This window comes from Neoarius graeffei, chromosome 5 (assembly GCF_027579695.1).
Source record: "Neoarius graeffei isolate fNeoGra1 chromosome 5, fNeoGra1.pri, whole genome shotgun sequence".
NCBI classification, from domain to species: domain Eukaryota; kingdom Metazoa; phylum Chordata; class Actinopteri; order Siluriformes; family Ariidae; genus Neoarius; species Neoarius graeffei.
In genome coordinates this window covers 24895813-24922398 of record NC_083573.1, presented here as the reverse complement: position 1 = coordinate 24922398, position 26586 = coordinate 24895813, and the positions used below count along the sequence as shown (strand labels likewise).

The 26586-nt window shown below is 41.4% G+C and overlaps 1 protein-coding gene across 1 annotated transcript; it reads right to left on the bottom strand.

Moving 5' to 3' along the window:
- cavin4b (caveolae associated protein 4b) lies at nt 1-26424 on the bottom strand. The gene is made up of 2 exons (XM_060920457.1): nt 25749-26424; nt 1-1105 (listed from the first exon to the last, which is right to left on the bottom strand). Exons 1-2 carry the CDS (start codon nt 26112-26114, stop codon nt 518-520), a joined length of 954 nt encoding a protein of 317 aa, XP_060776440.1. The 5' UTR covers nt 26115-26424; the 3' UTR covers nt 1-517.
- Between the last annotated feature and the right edge of the window lie 162 nt (nt 26425-26586).

Here is a 26586-nt window from a genome sequence, read left to right as displayed (position 1 = left end):
ATTACACCTAACTGTACAGTTGTCATTTTTAGAAGACATCTTACAAACCACCTGTTGAGCTGACTTTGTTTATTTCAAGGCTAGGCAATATTATCAAGGTTAGTAAAAGATAAGTACAATGAAGGAGCACAGGAAATAACACATACATAATGTTGCATGCACAATCTAGAATATTTTAACACTAGAGTAGGTTAAGAGTAATCCAACACCCCCAGTGTGCTCATTTCCTCTGACTTTTTTCAGCTTAATCATTAAATATCCCTTATTAAACCAAGTAACTTGTCTAAGTCCATCTAAGTGTAAAAATAGCTAAATCCTATGTTTATTCCAAATGACTTCTCTTATTCATTCCTTCAGGTTACCATAATATTATGGCACAAGGGCTGCTAGAACTGTGACTGGCCCGAGCATTTCCCACCAGGTGCTATAAGTCTATCATCAGCCTTCTCATCAGGAACTGTAAATTTCCAAATGACCTAAACCTGCAAATATTCCTTTGAGTCTACTGACTTGCCACTTATGAAAGCTCCTTCCTGTCACACATTGGCACTTCTGTGTCATTTGCTTTGCCCTCTTCTGCTCCTTCCTTCTTTGGTGTGGGCTCTGTGTAAGCTACATCTGGACTGGTTTTACGCCCCTTGGGTGGTGGAATAGGCACTACACCTTCTGTGGTACCCTCGGCCCCTTCCTGACCCTCAGCTACAGTTCTCTCTTTCTTCAGGTTCAGCTTTGCTGGGACATTCTTGGTTATGGTTTCCTTGAGGCGCTCTCCAGATTGTTTCAGGCGTTCACCTGACAGGCGAATCTTCTCACGACGCTCAGTTGTCACAATGCGCTCACCCAGCTTATTAACCTTGGTTCCCAGATTCTCCTTGGTCTTAGTCATGTTCTCACGTGAAAAGGTATTCTTCAGACTCTCAATGCGCTTCAGGCCAGTCTTCTTCAACTTGGCTGCTGTGGAGTCAGCCTCTTCAACAACCATGTATTCCTCATCTGAGTCAGGAATTAAGGTCTCAGGTACAGCTGGGTTCACAGATGACTCCCCACCAGCTGCTCCTTTTGGGGAGTCCTTTGGGTCTGCTACAGCTGGGACCTCAGTATCACCCTGTAAAAAGTATATATTTTAGTGCAACTTAAAATGTCACATTAATAAAAATTAAATATTTCAATTACAACCCCGATTCCAAAAAAGTTGGGACAAAGTACAAATTGTAAATAAAAACAGAATGCAATAATTTACAAATCTCAAAAACTGATATTGTATTCACAGTAGAACATAGACAACATATCAAATGTTGAAAGAGACATTTTGAACTTTCATGCCAAATATTGACTCATTTGAAATTTCATGACAGCAACACATCTCAAAAAAGTTGGGACGGGGCAATAAGAGGCTGGAAAAGTTAAAGGTACAAAAAAGGAACAGCTGGAGGACCAAATTGCAACTCATTAGGTCAATTGGCAATAGGTCATTAACATGACTGGGTATAAAAAGAGCATCTTGGAGTGGCAGCGGCTCTCAGAAGTAAAGATGGGAAGAGGATCACCAATCCCCCTAATTCTGTGCCGACAAATAGTGGAGCAATATCAGAAAGGAGTTTGACAGTGTAAAATTGCAAAGAGTTTGAACATATCATCATCTACAGTGCATAATATCATCAAAAGATTCAGAGAATCTGGAAGAATCTCTGTGCATAAGGGTCAAGGCCGGAAAACCATACTGGGTGCCCGTGATCTTCGGGCCCTTAGACGGCACTGCATCACATACAGGCATGCTTCTGTATTGGAAATCACAAAATGGGCTCAGGAATATTTCCAGAGAACATTATCTGTGAACACAATTCACCGTGCCATCCGCCGTTGCCAGCTAAAACTCTATAGTTCAAAGAAGAAGCCGTATCTAAACATGATCCAGAAGCGCAGATGTCTTCTCTGGGCCAAGGCTCATTTAAAATGGACTGTGGCAAAGTGGAAAACTGTTCTGTGGTTAGACGAATCAAAATTTGAAGTTCTTTATGGAAATCAGGGACGCCGTGTCATTCGGACTAAAGAGGAGAAAGACCACCCAAGTTGTTATCAACGCTCAGTTCAGAAGCCTGCATCTTTGATGGTATGGGGTTGCGTTAATGCATGTGGCATGGGCAGCTTACACATCTGGAAAGACACCATCGATGCTGAAAGGTATATCCAGGTTCTAGAGCAACATATGCTCCCATTCAGACGACGTCTCTTTCAGGGAAGACCTTGCATTTTCCAACATGACAATGCCAAACCACATACTGCATCAGTTACAGCATCATGGCTGCGTAGAAGAAGGGTCCGGGTACTGAACTGGCCAGCCTGCAGTCCAGATCTTTCACCCATAGAAAACATTTGAAACGGAAGATACGACAAAAAAGACCTAAGACAGTTGAGCAACTAGAATCCTACATTAGACAAGAATGGGTTAACATTCCTATCCCTAAACTTGAGCAACTTGTCTCCTCAGTCCCCAGACGTTTACAGACTGTTGTAAAGAGAAAAGGGGATGTCTCACAGTGGGAAACAAGGCCTTGTCCCAACTTTTTTGAGATGTGTTGTTGTCATGAAATTTAAAGTCACCTAATTTTTCTCTTTAAATGATACATTTTCTCAGTTTAAACATTTGATATGTCATCTATGTTCTATTCTGAATAAAATTTGGAATTTTGAAACTTCCACATCATTGCATTCCATTTTTATTTACAATTTGTACTTTGTCCCAACTTTTTTGGAATCGGGGTTGTAAAAAGAATATTTTTGTTTATTATTATTATTATTATTATTATTATTATTAAGAAATTGCATGTTCTGTAGTTGTTTTATTATTATTCAGGCCATTTTTTCGCAACACTTCTTCTCCTGCAATTATTGAGATTTTGATCCCAAACCAACTTCAAATCATCTACCCTGTGTAGGAATAGTGTGCTTGTATACAGCTTTTGGAAACACACACTCATACTCTCATTTTTGTCTTTGTTTTTAAATAGATAAACGTTGAAATAGATGGAGTTTCAGAATCAAAGTCGCCCTGCTCAGTCATGCTTCATCAGAGAGCTACCAAACTTAATGTGACACCTCAGGCCAACTCACCCAAGAAAACCAAGAAACTGCATATGACCTGTACTCATCTTTTTCTTGCTTTTTGTCCATCCCTTTTTGACTGCAATTTATTGTTGGCCTCATTCAAATGAATGGAGTTTTGGAATCAAAGTGTTCCTGCTTGGGCAAGTTTCATCAGAAAGATATCAAACTTCCTTTCATACCTTGGACCAACTCACCCGACACACACATCTGTCTGCCATGAATCGCACTCATCTTTTTTGCACAGCAGAGCAATCACATTCACATTTTCTTGTGGAAATGCAGCTCTAGTTAGTATTACATTGTCCCCCCCAATTTTTTTTATTATTATTCGCTATTATATTATGGAATATGAAGGTCAACCAGCTGCAATTCTATTGGCATGTGCTCAGCCTCTGAGACGCGGTGAATGAGCTGGTAGGAAGGAGAGAGTATTAGTGGGCCTGTGCAATCATACTGTGCACAGGCTGTTCTGCAGCCAACAAATTGTGTCAAGTCCAATAGCAACAGGGATTGGTAACAGGGGCAGGCAAAGGTTATCATTGGAAGGCCTTAGTTAAGTAATTCCATGTTAGGCCCAATGGAGAACAGCAGTAAAGAGTGGTGTAACAAAGTTTGAGAAAGAGGTGGGTCAAAGAGCTTAAGGAATATCACCATTGCTGAAAGGAAAGAACATCAGCACCTGGAAGTTATCCTTGTGATAGATGTCCCAAAGTTTGTGGGTCATCAATTGGACTAGTGAGCCAACACAGGGCTCACAACCACAACAGGGAGAAATGATACAGTTCAGTGGAACATGGATCTGTTGCTCACAACAGCCAAACCAAACATTATTCCCTTAAATTTCTGATAGTTTCTTCTCACAATTTTTGAGATATTGTCCCCAAACCAATTTTAACTCATCCATCTTTTGCCCGAGTAGTGTGCTTGTATACAGCTAATTGATAGGTCTGCTCAGTTTATTGCCATGTTTAATCACTAATTTTCCCATGGACAATGAATCAAGGCAGTTTTATGTCCCTAGTGGCAATTTAGGCAGACTCCTGGAGTGCAACCCCTTTGGACAAGTTTGTTTTTTCAACATGGCTGTCGGCATTCCTTCATGCTCCTCAGTGCTAAGACCGGTGGAAATTTACCTATATCATGATTTAAGCTCCCCTGAAAATTAATTAAAGCCTGTTTTTCAGAGGATATATTGTTTGTCATAATTCAAGCTGATAAAGTAGTTTGAAAAAGCAAAATGTCTCACTTGCTATCCAGGTAGCAAGAAGTTGCTAGTGTGCTAATGACTTTCGTGCTGGAATATTTTCAAACAGTTTGTCGAGTTCACTATCAACACGTATATACAGGAACACATATGAACTGTGGGAAGGACTCTGGGGACCCAGAACCTGGCTGGAACCAAGGTGTTGCCTAATGGTTGTGTCCATGATTGTAATGTTTCTTATTTAAAAGAAAAGAAACTGTTGTAAGCAACTAGTCTGGTGCCATCTACGTACATCTATACACATCGTCTTACTCCCTGTCTTGTCCCTCAGGTATCATCTGTTATACTGCCACCTACAGGCAATACATAAACTACCTATCATTACAATGATTGAGGTGCTCGGATATCGGCAACGTGCTTTGCTTATCCCACTTCTGTTAAAAATATATCTAGTCATTATTTGATTTGTTTTGTCTTCACATTATTTATATTATTCATAATGTATTTTCATGAACATTGATTTGTTTCGTATTGTGTGGGAGACACATTTCACTATTGTAACCGTCCTCAAGAAGAAGAAACTGTAACTGGGGAGGTTTATTCTCCATTTAAAAGTTTGAGTTTTAAAGTTATTGTCTGTTTTTTAAACAAAAAAATCCCACCAACTCTACACATTTTTGGCATCAAAACAATCGTGTAAGTTTCCTGAAATGAAGCATGTATTTCCATATTGTAAATAAACCATATTTTCCCAGTTCTGAGCATTTCTTATGCTGGCTGTTTAAAAGAGTCTTTCCACTATTGATTGCTTTTATTTCTTTTAAACTCTCAAAAATCAAACAATTATCATGCAATCTACATGTTTTGACATGAGATTGATTAGACATCTACCACTGATCCGAACCATATAATTAGCTAAGCGACTTGGTGAATATTTTCCAAGTTTTGAAAGTTTGTTTAATTATATATGTGCCTAATTTTCTTCTAATCGATTTCACTCTCGTCATATTTACAAGTTCAATAATAGACAAGGGGTGGCACGGTGGTGTAGTGGTTAGCGCTGTTGCCTCACAGCAAGAAGGTCTGGGTTCGAGCCCCGTGGCCGGTGAGGGCTTTTCTGTGTGGAGTTTGCATGTTCTCCCCATGTCCGCGTGGGTTTCCTCCGGGTGCTCCGGTTTCCCCCACAGTCCAAAGACATGCAGGTTAGGTTAACTGGTGACTCTAAATTGACCATAGGTGTGAGTGTGAATGGTTGTCTGTGTCTATGTGTCAGCCCTGTGATGACCTGGCGACTTGTCCAGGGTGTACCTCGCCTTTCGCCCGTAGTCAGCTGGGATAGGCTCCAGCTTGCCTGCGACCCTGTAGAACAGGATAAAGCGGCTAGAGATAATGAGATGAGATTATTAATTCATTCATACCAGAACTATGGAAGGGGAAAGGGACAAACTAGTGTAGGGTTAAATTTAGCATTAGGCATGTAATAGATCAATACAGATATTTAGGCACTGCCTAAAAGCGGAGCTCCTAATGAGTGCATGAGCAAAATATTTGCAAGGGCACAAAATCAACTTGAATAGAGTAATAATATGAACCATCAAATTGTGTAGTGTAGTGTATTTCACATCAATAAATTGCTGTATTGTCTTGTGACAGTGAGACCAATAATGAGATACGCATCACAGTTCGGAATATATATTTATTCCTTTCTTTGACATGGCATGCCATGCATCAGAAACAACACCATGACATTTATTATGGTGTGACTCTGTTGGGTGTCTGGTGGACAGCAAGAACAAGCACTTTCACTTTTCATCATTACTATATAGTTACAATTGAATATCAAACTTCAAACGTCAAACACTTGTCTGGTTACATCTTTCATGTCCACATGTCTTGGAGCTTGGAGTGCAGCCAGACCCCATTAGGACTAACCAGCATGTGCCTGTCCCTGATTAGAGCTCAATCACAGTGCATACTGTACATATAAGGACTCTCAGTAACACAGACTTTGTGAAAGCCTTGCATTTTGTATCGCTTTTCTGGGTTTGACCCTGTTTGTGTTTTTGGGCTTTGAGAATTGTATTACCTGCAGGCAGCATGGTGGTGCAGTGGTTAGCATTGTTGCCTTAGAGCAAGAAGGTTCTGGGTTCAAACCTCACAGCTGACAGGGGCCTTTGTGTGGAGTTTGCATGTTCTTCCTGTGTCTGCGTGGGTTCCCTCTGGGTGCTCTGGTTTCCCCCACATTTCAAAGACATGCAGATTCAGTATAATACCCAGCCACTGGGACTATAAAAAGCAGTGCATACTTAGTCTGGATTGTCTGAGGAGGGTTGCATCAGGAAGGGGGTTTGGTGTAAAACCTACGTGGAGCAGATCCACTGTGGCAACCCCTAATGGTAGCAGCTGAAAGAAGTATTGTATTACCTCTAATATCCTGTCTGTGCTTCATTTGACTCTGCCTTTGTCTCCATTTTGGATCTGTTTGCTAGCGTGCTTTCAATAAAACTCTTACTGCACTGACAGCCGTCTGTTGCCCTTACATGACAGAACCTGTCAATTGTGCAACAAGCTAGTGGACTAATAAAACCAGATTCATTAGTTTTGTATAAAACTGTTGTGAATATTTTCCGTAAAATGTGTTCATAAATAATCCCGCGTTATTTTTTAAAATGCAAATTCTAAATAATCACTGGATAAAAATCCATCTATCTTATATGAAAAATACAAATGTTGTTGTCTGGTAGTCAAGTGTTTTTGAGATACATTGCACTTATGGATGGGTTCCTTATGGTGGTACACATGTGTCATACCTACAGAAGTCATATGGTCAAGCCATCAAAAATCAGGTCAGTGCATTTTTAACATCGACTGAATAATATTTTAATAGCAGTGTGTGTTGTCTGCCTATGTGTGCCAGAATGTCAGTGGGTCATCAGTATTAGAGAAGCAATGTTCTGTGTCTTGTTAAATGATATTTATTGCTCATCCAACAGGTGATAGGGAAGTCAAACCTTTCTTTTGTAGAGCAATGTGTTAGCATCCACGTTCACGTTATTTTCTCACAGAAATTCACATGAGCATTTTCACATTGCATTAGAAATTCACATTGCATTCACATTAGCATTTTCTTATAGAAATCCATCTATAAGATCTAATCTTATCCCTCAGATAATTTTTTTTTTTTGTCATGCTTCTTCTTCCAGTTTTCGAGATATTGGCCCCAAACCAGCTTCAAATTTCCAGCTTCCCACCCTGTTTCTAAATAGTGTGTTTGTATGCAGCTGCTGGAAAGATGCACTCATTCTCCTGTTTTCCTGTCATTTTGTCCCATTGAAATGAATGGAGTATTTTGGCCCATAGAAATACATGGAGTTTTGGAATCAAAGTCACCCTGCTCGGTAACATTTCATCTTGTAGCTCAAAAGTCAAGTCAAGTCATTTATTTATATAGCACATTTAAAAACAACAGGGGTTGAGCCAAAGTGCTTCACAATGTTAGCTAAGGCATAGATAAAAACAATAATAGTCTGAAACATCAGACCCACAAATTTACATTAATCACTGAAAGCGCGGCAATAGCACCATAATAAGGGAGTCAAAAAGAAACAAAACAAAACCTCAATTTGACTCAAAAGCAAGTGTGAACAAGTAAGTCTTCAGATTGGATTTAAAAGAGGCAATTGTAGGGGAGGATTTAATGTATGGCGGGAGGGCATTCCAGAGCTTTGGAGCAGCTACAGAGAAAGCACGGTCACCGCGGGTTTTGAGGCGTGTGCGAGGGATGGTAAGGAGTGATTGATTTTGTGACCTAAGTGATCTGGGTGCAGAGTGTGGAATCAAAAGTTCCGAAATATAAGGTGGTGCTAGACTATTAAGTGCTTTAAAAACAAAAAGTAAAATTTTAAAATCAATTCTGTATCTCACTGGAAGCCAGTGGAGCTGGGCTAGGACTGGTGTGATATGTTCCCCTTTCTTGGTGCCAGTCAGAAGCCTGGCAGCAGCATTTTGTACCAGTTGAAGTCTATTAATGTTGTATTGTGACATGCCTGTGTAAAGGGAATTACAGTAATCTAAGCGTGAGGAGATGAATGCGTGGATGACTATTTCCAGATCTTTAGGGGAAAGAACAGGTTTTAACTTTGCTACGGTCCTCAGCTGATAGAAACTGCCTTTAACCACAGCATTAACCTGTTTATTAAAAGTTAGCGAACTGTCAAGCAGAACGCCCAGATTTCTGACTACATTCTGTGTGTCTGGTAGATGAGGAGGAAGAGCATTGCCAAGGCTGGTGACAGTGGGGGATGAACCAAATAATATTATTTCAGTTTTACTTTCATTTAGTTGTAGAAAGTTGTGTGCCATCCAGGATTTAACGTCCTCAAGACAGCTGAACAGATTGTTGATGGTGGAAGAGCAGTTTGGACTGAAGGGCAGGTAGAGCTGAGTATCATCAGCGTAACAGTGATATTGAATGTTGTGCTTCTTGAGAATAGAACCTAGGGGCAGCATGTAAAGAGAGAAGAGCAGGGGGCCTAGAATGGACCCTTGTGGGACACCATACTTATTTGGGGCTGAGGAGGAAGACTGGTTACCAATCTTGACACAGAAGGTTCTATCCTCCAAATAGGACCTAAACCAGTTTAAGACTGGGCCTTGCAATCCAACTTTATCATGTAGGCGCGCCAACAGGATGTTATGGTCTATAGCAGAGCTGCCCAATTTGGGGCCCGCGGGCCAAACTTGGCCCGCGAAGCTTTTTTTTTGGCCCGCGCCCTTTATGCCACTGCCACCTTGTATCTCTCGCTCCGTCAATTTGGCCCGCGCCCTTTATGCCTCTGCCACCTTGGAGCATTTCTATCTCTCGCGCCGTCAATTAATTGGCTGCAGTTCACCCTCCGACCAGAGTTATACTGCTCATACCTAATGTAATAGGGGGGCGCTCTTGAGTTTCTGGGGGGAGGGGGTGGGTGGGTTGATGATGAAGAAGATCGCTGGCTGGCTGCTAGGAGACCAGATATGGAGCGAGTTGTGAGAGATAGACAGTGGCATACAGACAAGAGAAAATTCAAAAGTTCGTGGGAAAGTGAGCATTTTTTTTCGGAAATTAATTCGGAGGCTGTGTGCCTAATTTGTAAGCAGAAGGTGGCCGTATTGAAAGAATACAACATTCGCCGACATTATGTAACAAAACATCCAGAGTTTCTTAAATTCCAAGGCACTGACAGGACAGCAAAGGCTAACCAGTTGCTAGCACAGCTTAAAACACAGCAACGCACTCTGCTACAGCCGTCAGCCGCTCAGGAAAATGCTACAAGAGCCAGCTACCTCATCACCGAAGAACTAGTGAAAGAGGGAAACCCGTTTTCTTGTGGCAATTTCGTGAAAAGATGCCTAAATTTGGCTGCACAGTCTGTTTGTCCCAGCCAGACACGGGCATTCTCACAGATCAGCTTGTCGAGAAACACCGTTACCAGGCGAATGGAGGACATGGCGAATGACATCCGCGAGCAAATCAAGACCAAGACGAGTGGATTCACTGCTTTCTCAATTGCATGTGATGAGAGTACCGACATATCCGACTCTGCACAGTTGATGGTGTTTTTGCGTGGTGTTACAGACGATTTTGAAGTGACCCAGGAGTTGGCTGGTCTTGAAACACTACCAGGGACAACAAGGGGTGTAGATTTATTTTCTGCTGTGGAACGGGTTGTGGAGAGGAACAACCTGAATTGGGGAAAAATGGCAGGCATTACTACCGATGGTGCTCCGTCAATGGTAGGGCAGATATCAGGCCTCACTAGACTGGTGTCCGATAAAGTCAGCGAGTGTGGAGGGCGGGTTTTGAAGTACCACTGCATCTTACACCAAGAACAGTTATGTGCCAAATCAATCAAACTCCAGGACGTAATGAAAGATGTCGTCGGAATCATCAACAACATACGTTCCAGAGCACTGTCACATCGTCAATTTAAGAACTTGCTTGATGAGTTGGATGCGCAGTACGGCGATGTGCTGTACCATCAGGAGGTACGATGGCTAAGTCGTGGAAAAGTTCTGAGGCGCTTCTTCGACCTGCGTGAGGAGATCAGAGCATTTCAAGCCCAAAAGACGAGCAACATTCAAGTGCCCACGGATAGAAATTGGATTTCTGACTTGGCATTCCTGGTGGACATTACAGAGCTCCTGAATGCTTTAAATCTCCAGCTCCAGGGAAAGGACCAGATAATAACCCAGCTGTACGACCATGTCAGAGCCTTCAAGCAAAAACTCCTGCTGCTCATCAGGCATCTTTCAACAGGTACGCCTATGACTCTTCATAAATTAATAAATATTAATAGATTTTAATAATAACAATAATAGTAATAACAGTAATAATAATAAAAAATAAAGAGAGTAATAATAAATAAAAACGAGTCCATATTTCACCATATCCGTGCTGTCAGAATAACAAAATCATAAATGACCTAGCAAGTTATTTGTATTTATATGCTTCACTCATCTCATGCTGTTCCTCTTTTTTTGTGATTTTGTCCTCATACAGACAATTTGGCACATTTTCCCTGCCTGAAGGAAGTTGGATGGATGGAAGACAGTGCACCCAAGTACATTGACATTCTCAACAACCTTGTCCATGAGTTTGACAGTCGCTTTGAGGATTTCAAAGAAAATTCAACTGCCTTTGAGTTATTTGCTCATCCATTTTCTGTTGATGTTGACACAGTGAGTGAGGAGGTCCAAATGGAATTGCTGGAATTGCAGTGTAACTCACACCTTCACAATCTGTACAAAGAGCTATCTTTGCTTGAGTTTTACAAATCTGTCCCAGCTCAGTATCCAAAGATTCGTAAACATGCTCAGATGATGCTCTCCCTATTTGGAAGCACATATCTTTGTGAGCAGGCCTTCAGCATCATGAATTTGAATAAATCCAAGCACAGAAATACTCTGTCTAACAGTCATTTACATGACATCATGTGTCTGTCAGTCAGCCAGCTTCAGCCTAATATTAACAAACTTATAAAAAACAAAGACAGACTTCATGTATCCCACTGAGTAAGCCTTCATTAGTGAAATAAATGTACATTGTTGCTTGACCTGTACATTGACTACTTTTCATTGTGTCAAGGTGGCTTTTGTTTAGTGTTGTTCAGTGAAAAGACATAATTGAATGTCTTCAGAAATGAGAAGGTTGTACTCACATCTGTGAGATATTGTATACATACATGACATTTGCTCTTCACATCTTGTTTACAATATGACATTTAGATTAGGTTTAAGGTGGTAGTACATGTTTCACGTATGTTTGGCCCGCGGCCCACCAACAATATTCACTTTTGGCCCACCATGGCGAAGAAATTGGGCACCCCTGGTCTATAGTGTCAAATGCAGCGCTAAGATCTAGAAGGAGGAGAATGGCACATGTACCGGAATCAACTGCAAGCAAGAGGTCATTATGCACTTTGAGTAGTGCAGACTCTGTGCTATGAAGGGCTCTGAAACCAGATTGAAATTTGTCCAAAATATTAAAAGTTGTTTAAGTGGGAGGAGAGCTGCTGAAAAACCACCTTTTCTAAGATTTTAGAGAGAAAGGGTAATTTAGAGATGGGCCTAAAGTTTTTAGGGTCATTGGGGTCCAGACAGAGCTTTTTTAGTAGTGGCTGAACTACTGCGTGTTTAAGACTAGAGGGGAAGATACCGTTAGCTAGGGAGCAGTTTACTATAGCTAATACAATTGGGCAGAGTATACCAAAAACTTCCTTGAAGAGTCTGGAGGGCATGATGTCAGAGGGGCAAAAGGAAGGCTTCAGATGAGACACTATATCAGAGAGCTGAGAGGCAGATACCAGAGAGAAGAGCTGAAGAGGGCTGACTGGCTCATGGGTCTCTGGCGGAGGGGAGTTTACTGGTGAGATATTAAGTCTGATCTTGTCAATTTTTTCAATGAAGAATTCTAAGAATTCCTTACAGGTAATTGATGTATCAGCAGGGTTTACAGCAGGATTGAGGAATGAATTTATCGTTTTAAAAAGTACCCTGGGCCTGTGGGCCTGGGCATTTATCACCTGGGCAAAGTAATCAGCCTTTGCCTCCTTAACAGAGAGTTGATAAATTTTTAAACGCTGTTGAAGAATTTCATAAGAGACATGTAGTTTATCTTGTTTCCACTTTCGCTCTGCCCTCCGACAGGTACGACGGAGGGCGCGTGTGGAGTCATTCAACCAGGGTGTGGTCATATTGGTCTTAGGGCGCTTTAATTTTAAAGGGGCTACCTGATCCAAGGTCAGGGAGCAGGATTGATTAAAAAGAGAGACCAGTTCTTCAGTGTCACAAGACAAAAGGTTCAGAGAGACAGGGAGAGTGAGTTCAAAGTGATCAGAGAAATGAGCAGCTGTGGCAGAGTTTATAGAGCGGGCATGGTGATGGGGTTGAAGAGGAAGGAGTGTGGGAGTAGGCCAAAAGGACTCAAATTCAATCAGGTAATGATCAGACACAGTAGTGTTAGTGATTTCAACATTAGCAGTACAGAGACCCAGTGATAAAACCAGGTCCAGTGAGTGACCTCTCATATGTGTGGGGCCAGATACTAACTGAGTTAGACTGAAGGAATCAATCAGATTTAAAAAGTCATTGACTTTTTGGTTTAGTGGGACAGCACACATGAATATTGAAATCTCCCAATACAAGTAGCTTCTCAGAACGAGAGGCCATAGAGGACAAAAGGTCAGAGAACTCTTCTAGGAAACCACTAGTGGCTTTAGGAGGTCTGTACACTAAAGCACAAAGAATTGGAGAGCATGCAGTAATCAACAATAACTGAACTTCAAAAGTAGAGTAAGTTTGATTAGGCAAAGACCTACACTTAAACAGCTTATTAAACACTGTTGCCAGACCACCACCACGGCCTGATACCCTAGGAGAGTTTAAAAAAAAAAAAAAAAGCCATAGTGGGGAGGACATAGTTCAACAAAAGAGGACAAATCGCCAGCCCTAAGCCATGTTTCAGTAATAAAAAGAAAGTCCAGCTTTCGAGATGTGATAAAATCATTGAGGATAAAAGTCTTATTTGCTACAGACCTAACATTTAACAAGGCAAATTTAACTGGTGGTAGTTGCAATGTTTGTTCAGACGAGATTGGCCCATAAAAGTTCAGCGGACGAAGATTCGCCACGTTTTTTCCTGCACTTAAGCGGTATGTTTTGACGAGGTGGCGAGGAGTCCAGTGCACTGGGATAGGGGCCGTAGGAGTAATAGCAGTAGGGAAATCAGACAGCGGCAGCACAGCGAGATTTTGGGGGTGTATTCCAGCCTCTACGCGTCGCCTAATCGACGAACGAGAGGAGATGAGACTGAGGATGGCGCCGTCAGTTTGGGAAGAGTGCTTGATGAATTTGCGACGGCAGCTCCGGTGCATATACCGGGGCTGCTGACGAGCGATGCCCAACGTGAAGAGTAGTTTGTGGACACCAGACGGTAGCAGTTCATTAATAGAGTATGATAAATCCATCATGAAATGCGACGCAATGTGGGAGTCACAGGCAGTGATAATAATCCACAAAATCCTGAGAGAGACGAGGACGCTAATTGCGGGTAGAAGACGCATGTTAACTCTCCATGGATCACCAGGTTAACGTTAAAACCAGCGGAGCTCAACAGCCAGGTTAGAAAACCTCGATAGGCCAACTGCCTGATATTACAGATAGCTAGGCTAATAGCAAAACAATCGTTACAGGCAGGGGGGAACTGCCAACTCCGATTTGGATGCTAAGGCCAAACCAAGCGCACAAAATGAGGAAGGTGAGACTTACACATTCGTACGCGAGGGAATCTGCAATGATCACAGCAGAGAGGGCTCGAGTTAGGCTGGAGACAGCGTGGCCCGGGCGAGAGTTACTTGTGGAACTGCAGGTTAGTCCGACTTGTAGTTGGAGGAGGGTTTTAATCCAAAGTAAGTCCAGAGTCAGTGAAACAATATAATCCACTCAGATAATGTTGCCAAGTTAGAAGAAATGACGATAAACAAACAACAAGCCGGTGAGCAGCGCCAGCGTAACTTCCGACCATGACGACTCAATAATGTCCGACCATTACAACTCACCCAATACATAGTATGTCCATTCATCATGAGCTGTAACTCCTCTTTTTTATTTTTATTTATTTATTTAGCACTGTGGTGCAATCACAGGCGCAGTTTCTTATGGAAATGCATCTATTATTATCATCCATTCATCCATTATCTGTAGCCGCTTATCCTGTTCTACAGGGTCGCAGGCAAGCTGGAGCCTATCTCAGCTGACTATGGGCGAGAGGCAGGGTACACCCTGGACAAGTCGCCAGGTTATCGCAGGGGTGATCTCATCTCATCTCATTATCTCTAGCCGCTTTATCCTGTTCTACAGGGTTGCAGGCAAGCTGGAGCCTATCCCAGCTGACTACGGGCGAAAGGCGGGGTACACCCTGGACAAGTCGCCAGGTTATCACAGGGCTGATATTATTATTATTATTATTATTATCTCATCTCATCTCATTATCTCTAGCCGCTTTATCCTTCTACAGGGTCGCAGGCAAGCTGGAGCCTATCCCAGCTGACTACGGGCGAAAGGCGGGGTACACCCTGGACAAGTCGCCAGGTCATCACAGGGCTGACACATAGACACAGACAACCATTCACACCTATGGTCAATTTAGAGTCACCAGTTAACCTAACCTGCATGTCTTTGGACTGTGGGGGAAACCGGAGCACCCGGAGGAAACCCACGCGGACACAGGGAGAACATGCAAACTCCGCACGGGAAGGCCCTCGCCGGCCACGGGGCTCGAACCCGGACCTTCTTATTGTGAGGCGACAGCGCTAACCACTACACCACCGTGCCGCCTATTATTATTATTATTATCTCATCTCATTATCTCTAGCCGCTCCATCCTGTTCTACAGGGTTGCAGGCAAGCTGGAGCTTATCCCAGCTGACTACGGGCTAAAAGGTGGGGTACGCCCTGGACAAGTCGCCAGGTTATCGCAGGGCTGATATTATTATTATTATTATTATTATTATTATCAAAATGGTAGTTTTAGACATTGATCTCCAAATCAGACTTACTTACTTACATCATCTTACTTTACTGAAAATAAGATGAAGCAAAGCAAAATTATCAGTTGAATGTTTTTTATATAACTAATTCACCATCCACCTTTTCCAAATATAAAACGCATTTAGACAACTACATAATAATAATAATCTCATCTCATTATCTCTAGCCGCTTTATCCTTCTACAGGGTCGCAGGCAAGCTGGAGCCTATCCCAGCTGACTACGGGCGAAAGGCGGGGTACACCCTGGACAAGTCGCCAGGTCATCACAGGGCTGACACATAGACACAGACAACCATTCACACCTATGGTCAATTTAGAGTCACCAGTTAACCTAACCTGCATGTCTTTGGACTGTGGGGGAAACCGGAGCACCCGGAGGAAACCCACGCGGACACAGGGAGAACATGCAAACTCCGCACGGGAAGGCCCTCGCCGGCCACGGGGCTCGAACCCGGACCTTCTTATTGTGAGGCGACAGCGCTAACCACTACACCACCGTGCCGCCTATTATTATTATTATTATCTCATCTCATTATCTCTAGCCGCTCCATCCTGTTCTACAGGGTTGCAGGCAAGCTGGAGCTTATCCCAGCTGACTACGGGCTAAAAGGTGGGGTACGCCCTGGACAAGTCGCCAGGTTATCGCAGGGCTGATATTATTATTATTATTATTATTATTATTATTATTATCAAAATGGTAGTTTTAGACATTGATCTCCAAATCAGACTTACTTACTTACATCATCTTACTTTACTGAAAATAAGATGAAGCAAAGCAAAATTATCAGTTGAATGTTTTTTATATAACTAATTCACCATCCACCTTTTCCAAATATAAAACGCATTTAGACAACTACATAATAATAATAATCTCATCTCATTATCTCTAGCCGCTTTATCCTTCTACAGGGTCGCAGGCAAGCTGGAGCCTATCCCAGCTGACTACAGGCGAAAGGCGGGGTACACCCTGGACAAGTCGCCAGGTCATCACAGGGCTGACACATAGACACAGACAACCATTCACACTCACATTCACACCTACGGTCAATTTAGAGTCACCAGTTAACCTAACCTGCATGTCTTTGGACTGTGGGGGAAACCGGAGCACCCGGAGGAAACCCACGCGGACACGGGGAGAACATGCAAACTCCGCACAGAAAGGCCCTCGCCGGCCACGGGGCTCGAACCCAGGACCTTCTTGCTGTGAGGCGACAGTGCTAACCACTACACCACCGTGCCGCCCCTAATAATAATAATAATTAATAATATTATATTTGGGCGACACGGTGGTGTAGTGGTTAGCGCTGTCGCCTCACAGCAAGAAGGTCCGGGTTCGAGCCCCGTGGCCGGCGAGGGCCTTTCTGTGCGGAGTTTGCATGTTCTCCCCGTGTCCGCGTGGGTTTCCTCCGGGTGCTCCGGTTTCCCCCACAGTCCAAAGACATGCAGGTTAGGTTAACTGGTGACTCTAAATTGACCGTAGGTGTGAATGTGAGTGTGAATGGTTGTCTGTGTCTATGTGTCAGCCCTGTGATGACCTGGCGACTTGTCCAGGGTGTACCCCACCTCTCGCCCATAGTCAGCTGGGATAGGCTCCAGCTTGCCTGCGACCCTGTAGAACAGGATAAAGCAGCTACAGATAATGAGATGAGAAAATTATATTTAATATGACTATATTTAACATTGATATTAATATTACTAATATTATTAATGCATATTAATAAAAAAAGTCATGCAAATCTCTTCCATTCTGTTATTATTTTACTTCCTCTTTTTATAGAAATTAAGCAAAAGTTTAAACTTAGACCTGGAGTACACAATAATTCATTTATTCATTTATCTTTAGCAACTGCTTTATTCTGTTCAGGGTCATAGTGAATACAAAGCCTATCCTGGCAACACTGCTTGTGAGACAGGAAAATTAAACCCGGATGAGATGCCAGTCCATTGCAAGGCACCATGCACAAATACTTTCACACACTCATCCACATAAAGGTAAATTAGCTTGGCCAATCCACCTGCCTCTATATTTTGGATAGTGGGAGGAAACTGGGGAATACATAGAAAACCCAGTTCAGTGTTCAGTTTGCTGAGTGCAGGATGTTTAGTCATTCTTCCTCCATCGCTAGCGATAGCTTTATTTGTGATAAGTACAGATTAGTTAGCTCTCTGACGGAGAAGAATACAGTGCTAGAAGCGCGTGTCCAGGCTTTAGAGAAGGTCAGTGAGCGTGAGAACAGTGTAGTTTCTGTAGAGAAAAGTCTGGATGCCCTAGGTGGAGTTAGTAATCCCCCAACTCTGGCGTTAAAGCCCTTACAGCGGGCCAAATGGGTGACGACTCAGCGTCATAAGCGTACAGCCAAAGCTACCGCTGAGGCTCGCCTACGGGAGCACCACTCCTCTCTGCGTCACATGTCAAACAGATTTGCTCTCCTTAGTGATGCACCCGCTGAGAAATCTGAAAGAGCTCTGGTTATAGGGGTCTCCATCATACGGCACATGAAATTAGCTCAGCCTTTAAGGGCACCAGCAGCTTTAGTCAGGTGTATACCGGGAGCCAGGGTGCCAGACATACGTAGCAGGTAATCTTAGGGTCTGAGGCAAGCACAGGTTCTCAAAGATAGTTATGCATGTAGGAGCTAATGATATACGCCTTCGTCAGTCTGAGGTTACTAAGAGTAACTTTGTAGAGGTGTTTAAATTAGCGAAGGCAATGTCCGATGCTGTAGTATGCTCTGGCCCCATCCCAATGCGGCGTGGCGATATAGCTTACAGCAGGTTATGGTCGCTGAACTGCTGGCTGTCCAGGTGGTGCTCTGAAAACAGTGTGGGCTTTATAGATAATTGGGCTAATTTTGAGGGCACTGCTGGCCTGTTAGGGTGGGACGGTATCCATCCCACTTGGGAAGGTGCTGCTCTCATTTCCTGCAGCATAGGTCATAGTCTCAGAACAAGCCTAGTTAATTTCTGACAATCCAGAGCCAAGGCCAGGGAGCAGACGAATAGGCTAAACCGACCGTCTGCTAGATGCACAGAGTTGTCACTCAGGGTTCACTACATCAAGACTGTGTCTGTTCTCCAAGCTCAACAAAAAGGTAGAAATATTCAGAGAGTTTGTTCCAGTAACCTAATCAATATAAAATTAGATCATACTGACTGTACAGCTGCTGCCAGCACATTTGATCTAAAGGTGGGGCTATTAAATATTAGATCTCTTACATCTAAAGCGCTAATGGTTAATGAACTCATTACTGATCTGGAGTTTAATGTACTTTGTTTAACTGAAACATGGATTAAGCCAAATAAATATATAGCATTAAATGAAGCGAGTCCTCCTGGATACAGTTATATACACCAGCCTCATCTAACTGGCAGAGGAGGAGGAGGAGTTGCGATTATTTATAATGATTATCTAGGTGTAACACAAAAACCTGGTTATAAATTTAATACATTTGAAGTTCTTCATACTCCATATAATGTATGTAGCCTCGAAAAATAAGTCTACCCAATTAATTCCATTACGTATTATTTACAGGCCCCCAGGGCCATATTCTGAGTTTCTTTCTGAATTTGCAGATTTTATCTCAGATCTGGTTATTTCCTTAGACAAAGCTTTAGTTGTCAGAACTTTTTAATATTCGCTCTGATAACCCAGAACACCCTTTAAAAACAGTGTTTGTGTTAATTTTAGATTCAGTAGGGATTAATCAGAATGTCATAGGACCGATCCATAATGGTGGTCACACCCTTGATCTAATACTAACGTTTGGGTTAAACGTAGAAAATATAGTTATACTTCCACAGTCTGAAGTTATCTCAGATCATTATCTCATCTCATTCAAACTATGTCTGAGTAATAATATATGCACTTCACCACACTACTGTATTAAACGTACATTCAAGTCAACTACTGCACAGAGTTTTATAAATGATCTCCCAGAGTTATCAACTTTGATTGGGTCACTGTCAGCCCCTGCAGAACTTGATCAGGCAAGTGAATGCTTAGAGTCAACATTCCGCCATACTTTAGATAATGTAGCTCCTCTTAAAAGGAAAATGGTCAGAGACAAAAATTAGCACCCTGGTATAATGATGACACTCGTACATTAAAACAGACCACTTGAAAATTGGAACATAAATGGTGTCAAACAAAATTGGTAGTGTTCAAATTAGCGTGGAAGGAGAGCTTCCTGAAGTATAGAAAAGCTCTTAGTGCTGCGAGATCAACATATCTCTCCTCCCTAATAGAAGATAAAAAAAATAATCCTAGATTCCTATTTAATACTGTAGCAAAATTAACCAGGAATAAGTCCACTATAGACACATGTATACCTGTAGTATGTAGTAGCAATGATTTCATGAATTTTTTTTAATGGCAAATTTGAGAATATCCGACAAAAAATCCAAACTACTAATTTAAGGTCAGACAATGTAAGTGACCCTGTAGTTAACAATATAACTGTATCAGATCATCAATTAGAATGTTTAACTTCCCTAAGAGAAACTGAATTACTTTCATTAATCTCGGCAGCAAAAGCCTCAACTTGCGTACTAGATCCCTTACCTACACGTCTATTCAAACAGATAATACCTGAAGTAATTGAACCGCTTCTAAAAATAATAAATTCTTCTCTTACGATTGGCTATGTACCCAAATCCTTTAAACTAGCAGTTATCAAACCCCTGATTAAAAAACCTGACCTTGATCCCTGTCAGCTGTCCAATTATCGGCCAATATCAAACCACCCCTTTATCTCCAAGATCCTTGAAAAAGCTGTGGCACAGCAGTTATGCTCATATTTACATAGGAATAACATCCATGAAATGTATCAGTCAGGATTTAGACCTAATCATAGCACAGAGACAGCTTTGGTTAAAGTAGTAAACGACCTACTGTTGGTGTCTGATCAGGGCTGTGTCTCGCTGCTTGTGTTGCTTGACCTTAGTGCAGCATTTGATACCATTGATCATTCCATTCTTCTGGATAGACTAGAAAATGTTGTGGGAGTTAAGGGAACGGCCCTCTCCTGGCTCAGCTCTTATTTAACTGATCGCTATCAGTATGTTGATATAAATGGTGATATTTCTAGACGTACTGAGGTAAAGTTTGGTGTTCCACAAGGTTCTGTCTTGGGTCCACTGCTTTTTTCTTTTCTTTTTCTTTCTTTCTAAACTGTCCCTTTGTAAAGTAATGTTACCTCTGGGTGATATTATTCGTAAACATTGTATTAGTTTCCACTGTTATGCTGATGACACACAGTTGTTTCTGCAAAACCTGATGAGAGACACCAGCTTAATAGAATTGAGAAATGTGTAAAGGACATTAGACACTGGATGCTTATTAATTTCCTTCTGCTTAACTCCGACAAGACTGAAGTACTTGGACTAGGACCACATGCAGCTAGAAATAAAGTTTTCTGATTACACAGTAACTCTGGATGGCCTTTCTGTTTCTTCACGTGCAGCAGTAAAAGACCACAAAGTGATTATTGACCCCAGTCTTTCATTCGAAACTCACATTGATCACATTACCCAGACAGTTTTCTTTCATCTCAGAAATATTGCTAAGATAAGAAATTTAATGTCACTACGTGACGCAGAAAAAATAGTTCATGCTTTCGTTACCTCCAGGTTGTATTATTGTAATGCCTTACTGTCTGGATGTTCCAATAAGTGCATAAACAAGCTCCAGTTAGTTCAAAATGCAGCAACAAGAGTCCTTACTAGAACTAGAAAATATGACCACATCACCCGTCTTATCCACACTGCACTGGCTCCCAATCAAATTTCGTATTGATTATAAATTGACCTTTAAAGCATTGAATGGTCTCGCACCACAGTACCTGAGTGAACTTCTGGTCCTCTATGACCTGCCACACCTACTTAGATCAAAAGGTGCAGGCTATCTGCTGGTACCTCGTATAGTGAAGTCTACATCAGGGGGCAGAGAATTTTCTTACAAAGCCCCACAGTTATGGAACAACCTTCCAAGTAGTGTTCAGGAATCAGACACAGTCTCAGCGTTTAAGTCTAGGCTGAAAACATATCTGTTTATCCTTTTGTTAATGGTGTTTATGAGGTAAAGGTGTAGATCTGGAGGGTCCTCAGACATAGCGTGTTTTGGTAAACTGGGATGTATGGATGCTGTCAGTCCCCACTCGCTTGCTCACTCGAGTTTGTTGACGGTGTAGTGGCTGGCTGCTTTATGTCACGGGGCTCCCTCATGCCTGTGTTACCTTCTGGCTCTCCCCTTTTGGTTATGTTGTCATAGTTAGTTGCCGGAGTCCCTGCTTGTACTCAGTGCAATATGTATACTGTTCCTACTTATTCAGGTGACATTGGGCATACCTAACAACCTGTGTTTTCTCTCCCCCCCCCCAAATCTGTCCTGGGATCGAGATGCTGACCTCTTCTGCTCCTTGGACCTGCTTGATCCATCCTGATCCCCTACGTATGTCTGGTTGGAGTCTCATCACATCGCTCCTATGGAGGACGGCCCCATGAGGACAGTTGAAAGTCACACCTGGAGGACGCTCTGGACTCTTACAGTAATGCTTTTATGGCTGAGGATTACAGTTGACTTGCTAACTTTAGGACTGCAGTTGTCATGAACAGTTTTGTACTCAAGTTTCCATCAGTGAAGAGTTTATAACATCAACGAAACTGACTTCATGTTAAAACTGTTAATATTATAGTCATGCTGTCTGTTGTTGCCCAAATGAGGATTGGTTCCTTTTTGAGTCTGGTTCCTCTCGAGGTTTCTTCCTCACGTCGTCTGAGGGAGTTTTTTCTTGCCACCGTCGCCACAGGCTTGCTCATTGGGGATAGATTAGGGATACAATTAGCTCATGTTTTAAGTCGTTCAAATTCTGTAAAGCTGCTTTGCGACAATGTTTATTGTTAAAAGCGCTATGCAAATAAACTTGACTTGACTTGACTTGAAAACCTACATGAACATGGGAGACCATGGAAAAACTCCCATGCCAAAGACCATCCCAATGTACTTCCCTTTGTAAAGTAATACAGGTTTCAAAAAAAGAGGCACTCAAAAGAAGCATTAAAACAAACATATGTCTTTGTGATTTGTGACCCATGCTAAATTTTACAATACATTTAATACAGTTTAACACAGGTTGGTAGTCTAAACTCAAAGAAAATAATATTACACCAGTATTAAAATACAACCCCGATTCCAAAAAAGATGGGACAAAGTACAAATTGTAAATAAAAGCAGAATGCAATAATTTACAAATCTCAAAAACTGATACTGTATTCACAATAGAACATAGACAACATATCAAATGTCGAAAGTGAGACATTTTGAAATTTCATGCCAAATATTGGCTCATTTGAAATTTCATGACAGCAACACATCTCAAAAAAGTTGGGACGGGGCAATAAGAGGCTGGAAAAGTTAAAGGTACAAAAAAGGAACAGCTGGAGGACCAAATTGCAACTCATTAGGTCAATTGGCAATAGGTCATTAACATGACTGGGTATAAAAAGAGCATCTTGGAGTGGCAGCGGCTCTCAGAAGTAAAGATGGGAAGAGGATCACCAATCCCCCTAATTCTGCACCGACAAATAGTGGAGCAATATCAGAAAGGAGTTCGACAGTGTAAAATTGCAAAGAGTTTGAACATATCATCATCTACAGTGCATAATATCATCAAAAGATTCAGAGAATCTGGAAGAATCTCTGTGCGTAAGGGTCAAGGCCGGAAAACCATACTGGGTGCCCGTGATCTTCGGGCCCTTAGACGGCACTGCATCACATACAGGCATGCTTCTGTATTGGAAATCACAAAATGGGCTCAGGAATATTTCCAGAGAACATTATCTGTGAACACAATTCACCGTGCCATCCGCCGTTGCCAGCTAAAACTCTATAGTTCAAAGAAGAAGCCGTATCTAAACATGATCCAGAAGCGCAGACGTCTTCTCTGGGCCAAGGCTCATTTAAAATGGACTGTGGCAAAGTGGAAAACTGTTCTGTGGTCAGACGAATCAAAATTTGAAGTTCTTTATGGAAATCAGGGACGCCATGTCATTCGGACTAAAGAGGAGAAGGACGACCCAAGTTGTTATCGGTGCTCAGTTCAGAAGCCTGCATATCTGATGGTATGGGGTTGCATTAGTGCGTGTGGCATGGGCAGCTTGCACATCTGGAAAGACAACATCAATGCTGAAAGGTATATCCAGGTTCTAGAGCAACATTTGCTCCCATCCAGACGACGTCTCTTTCAGGGAAGACCTTGCATTTTCCAACATGACAATGCCAAACCACATACTGCATCAATTACAGTATCATGGCTGCGTAGAAGAAGGGTCCGGGTACTGAACTGGCCAGCCTGCAGTCCAGATCTTTCACCCATAGAAAACATTTGGCGCATCATAAAATGGAAGATACGACAAAAAAGACCTAAGACAGTTGAGCAACTAGAATCCTACATTAGACAAGAATGGGTTAACATTCCTATCCCTAAACTTGAGCAACTTGTCTCCTCAGTCCCCAGACGTTTACAGACTGTTGTAAAGAGAAAAGGGGATGTCTCACAGTGGTAAACATGGCCTTGTCCCAACTTTTTTGAGATATGTTGTTGTCATGAAATTTAAAATCACCTTATTTTTCTCTTTAAATGATACATTTTCTCAGTTTAAACATTTGATATGTCATCTATGTTCTATTCTGAATAAAATATGGAATTTTGAAACTTCCACATCATTGCATTCCGTTTTTATTTACAATTTGTACTTTGTCCCAACTTTTTTGGAATCGGGGTTGTATATTCTATTAAAAGAAAACATATTTCCGAATATAACCTGAATAAAAATGAATTAATTTAGTCACAGAGCCTCATCATAATCTCACAGTTTATATGTTATCTGTTTTATATTTTTCAGTGTCTTAAACCTCCTTTTTTGATGGCCTAAATATTTTTTTCTTGCTGCAGCAGTTATTTTGTCTTAGTCCATAAGCAAACTGAGGAATTTTCTGTAGCACTCCAGTATAAATGGCCAATAGATACAAATCTTTGAAGGTTTTTGAGGCTCAAACGATTGCCAAACATCTGTCCTGTGCCATTAATCAAAATTATTTGAAATTTGAAAATGTCAGCTTGTGAATCGTGTTTGATATTAGGCTATTGATAGCCTAGCCCTGATCAGTAATTGCAGGTGGTTTCAGTGCAGCAACCCAGAATGACTCACAGCAGATAGCACTATATTAGGACATGTGTCTTCACAGACTAACCTCTCAGAATAACCCTGTACGTGTATGTCAGCTGTTGCATGCATGTAGCACTTCCTTAAAACACAGTTAATACATAAACAGCTATGAACATTTACATTAACAAAACAACATAGTTACTCCTTTTATCTTTTTACTGGGTTTTGCTAAAATATGAGCTAAACCTTTACTAAGATACATGCAAGTTGTCTAAAATCAGCAGGTTTTACTAATGTAAATGTTTTGTAGTGGGTATTATTTATGTGTGACATAAATAATTATCTACTATTTTTGCTGACTTGTTATAGTAAACCTTATTTCACTTTTTGTAAATTTGTTATAGTAAACCTTCATTTCTTTCAGTATCATGATGCGTAATTTGTTCTCATTTCATAACAGCATTTCTTCAGATTAAAATATTATTTTATCTAACTAATTATAAAATAACAGTACCTATGGTAACATGGCAGGGCTAATTAAATAATGCTTATTAATAATTATATAATACTTAATATCTTAATGTCGCCTTAACCTAAGCCATAATGTATGTATTATATATTCTCTTAATTTATATGGTATATTGCTACACAGACAGTGATGTCAGACTGTGTCTTCCTTCACGCCATAATTAAAACTTACTGTCAAATAATTCAGCAACTTACTGTTATTAATACTTTCTTTATATTAAAATATAATTCATAGTTCATATATGAGTTACATTTTATTTTTGAAAATATATCTTTTATCATTTAACATCTGTAATCAACTAAATAAACTAAAATGTAATGAATTAAAGGATGCCCAATTATTTAACTTTTATATAACTTCAATATTAGTTATATCACTGTTGGTCAGCATACTTCTGGTTTATAATCTAATCATTTGATACATATCCAAGTTATTACCAGTAGAAATTACCCTCAAAGGTACAGTATCTGTCACATCTTTTTTGTTACTTTTTTCAATTGCAGTATAAGGAGGACCTTAACTAGAAAATAACATAGTGCATATTTATGCATTATGTGACTTTTCTAGTTAAGGTTCTTCCTTAGTTGCAACATGTATCTTTTTGGGGATCCCTGTTGTATGCATAACTTACAGGTGGCCAGAATTCAGATGCCTTACCTGGTATATTACCACACGGAACTTGTTTTTTTTTAGCAGCTCAGCCTGTGTTTCCTCTACCTTCTTGACACGTATATTTTGCTTTTCTACACGGACCCGAACATCCTTAATGTGGCAGCTAACTTTTTGTGTTTTCTCCAGTAGTTTTTCCACAGTACCACTGGTAGTGGTGTGCTCCTTGGTCAACTTTACTACATCTTCCTTGATGGTCTTCACATTGTTCTCCAACTCCAGCTGTCTCTCTTCCATGCGCTGCTGACATGCCTGCACATTGTCAATGATCCCAGCCACACGTTCCAGGAGAGAGAGAATATTCAAGGCATTGGGCTCATCTGTAGCAGCCACAAGTCCCAGTTTTTCTGCCATGCCTACCCTTACCAAATTCTAAAAGTCTGACTTCCTACCTTGTTAAAGACGAGAGACCAAGATTAACAGTCTTCAGGTAGAAAGGTTGAAACTCAAGGTTCGGGTAGGACAGTTTATCATTAGCTTTAACTATCCTACCGGTAGATGACACACTAGGGTGAGACACACTCCTCCAATAACAGCTACACTGGGCTATTCGGAAGAAAATCATGAAAGGTTCACCCCACAGAAATCCAAGAGGATCAAAGGACAGACAACAGGCCACCCTACGCCCCAAAGAGAGACAGATAGCAACTGAGAAAGATCCTGAACTGTGACAGGGAGGGAGGGTACCAAACCAATGCCACAAGAACTTGGTTATATATATCTCTAGTAAAATGACACTTTGACATTTAAAGTTCCGTAGGGGAGAGTGGGATATGTTGTCACTCTTTTAACTGTTTCTTGCGCCTGATACATTACAATGGAATAA

Excerpts from the sequence above, each read along its gene's own strand:
- cavin4b (XM_060920457.1), bottom strand. The coding sequence starts at position 26,114 with ATGGCAGAAAAACTGGGACTTGTGGCTGCTACAGATGAGCCCAATGCC. Across the intron at positions 1,106-25,748 it reads TCCGTGTGGTAATATACCAG|GGTGATACTGAGGTCCCAGC; the intron begins GTAAGGCATCTG and ends TACTTTTTACAG.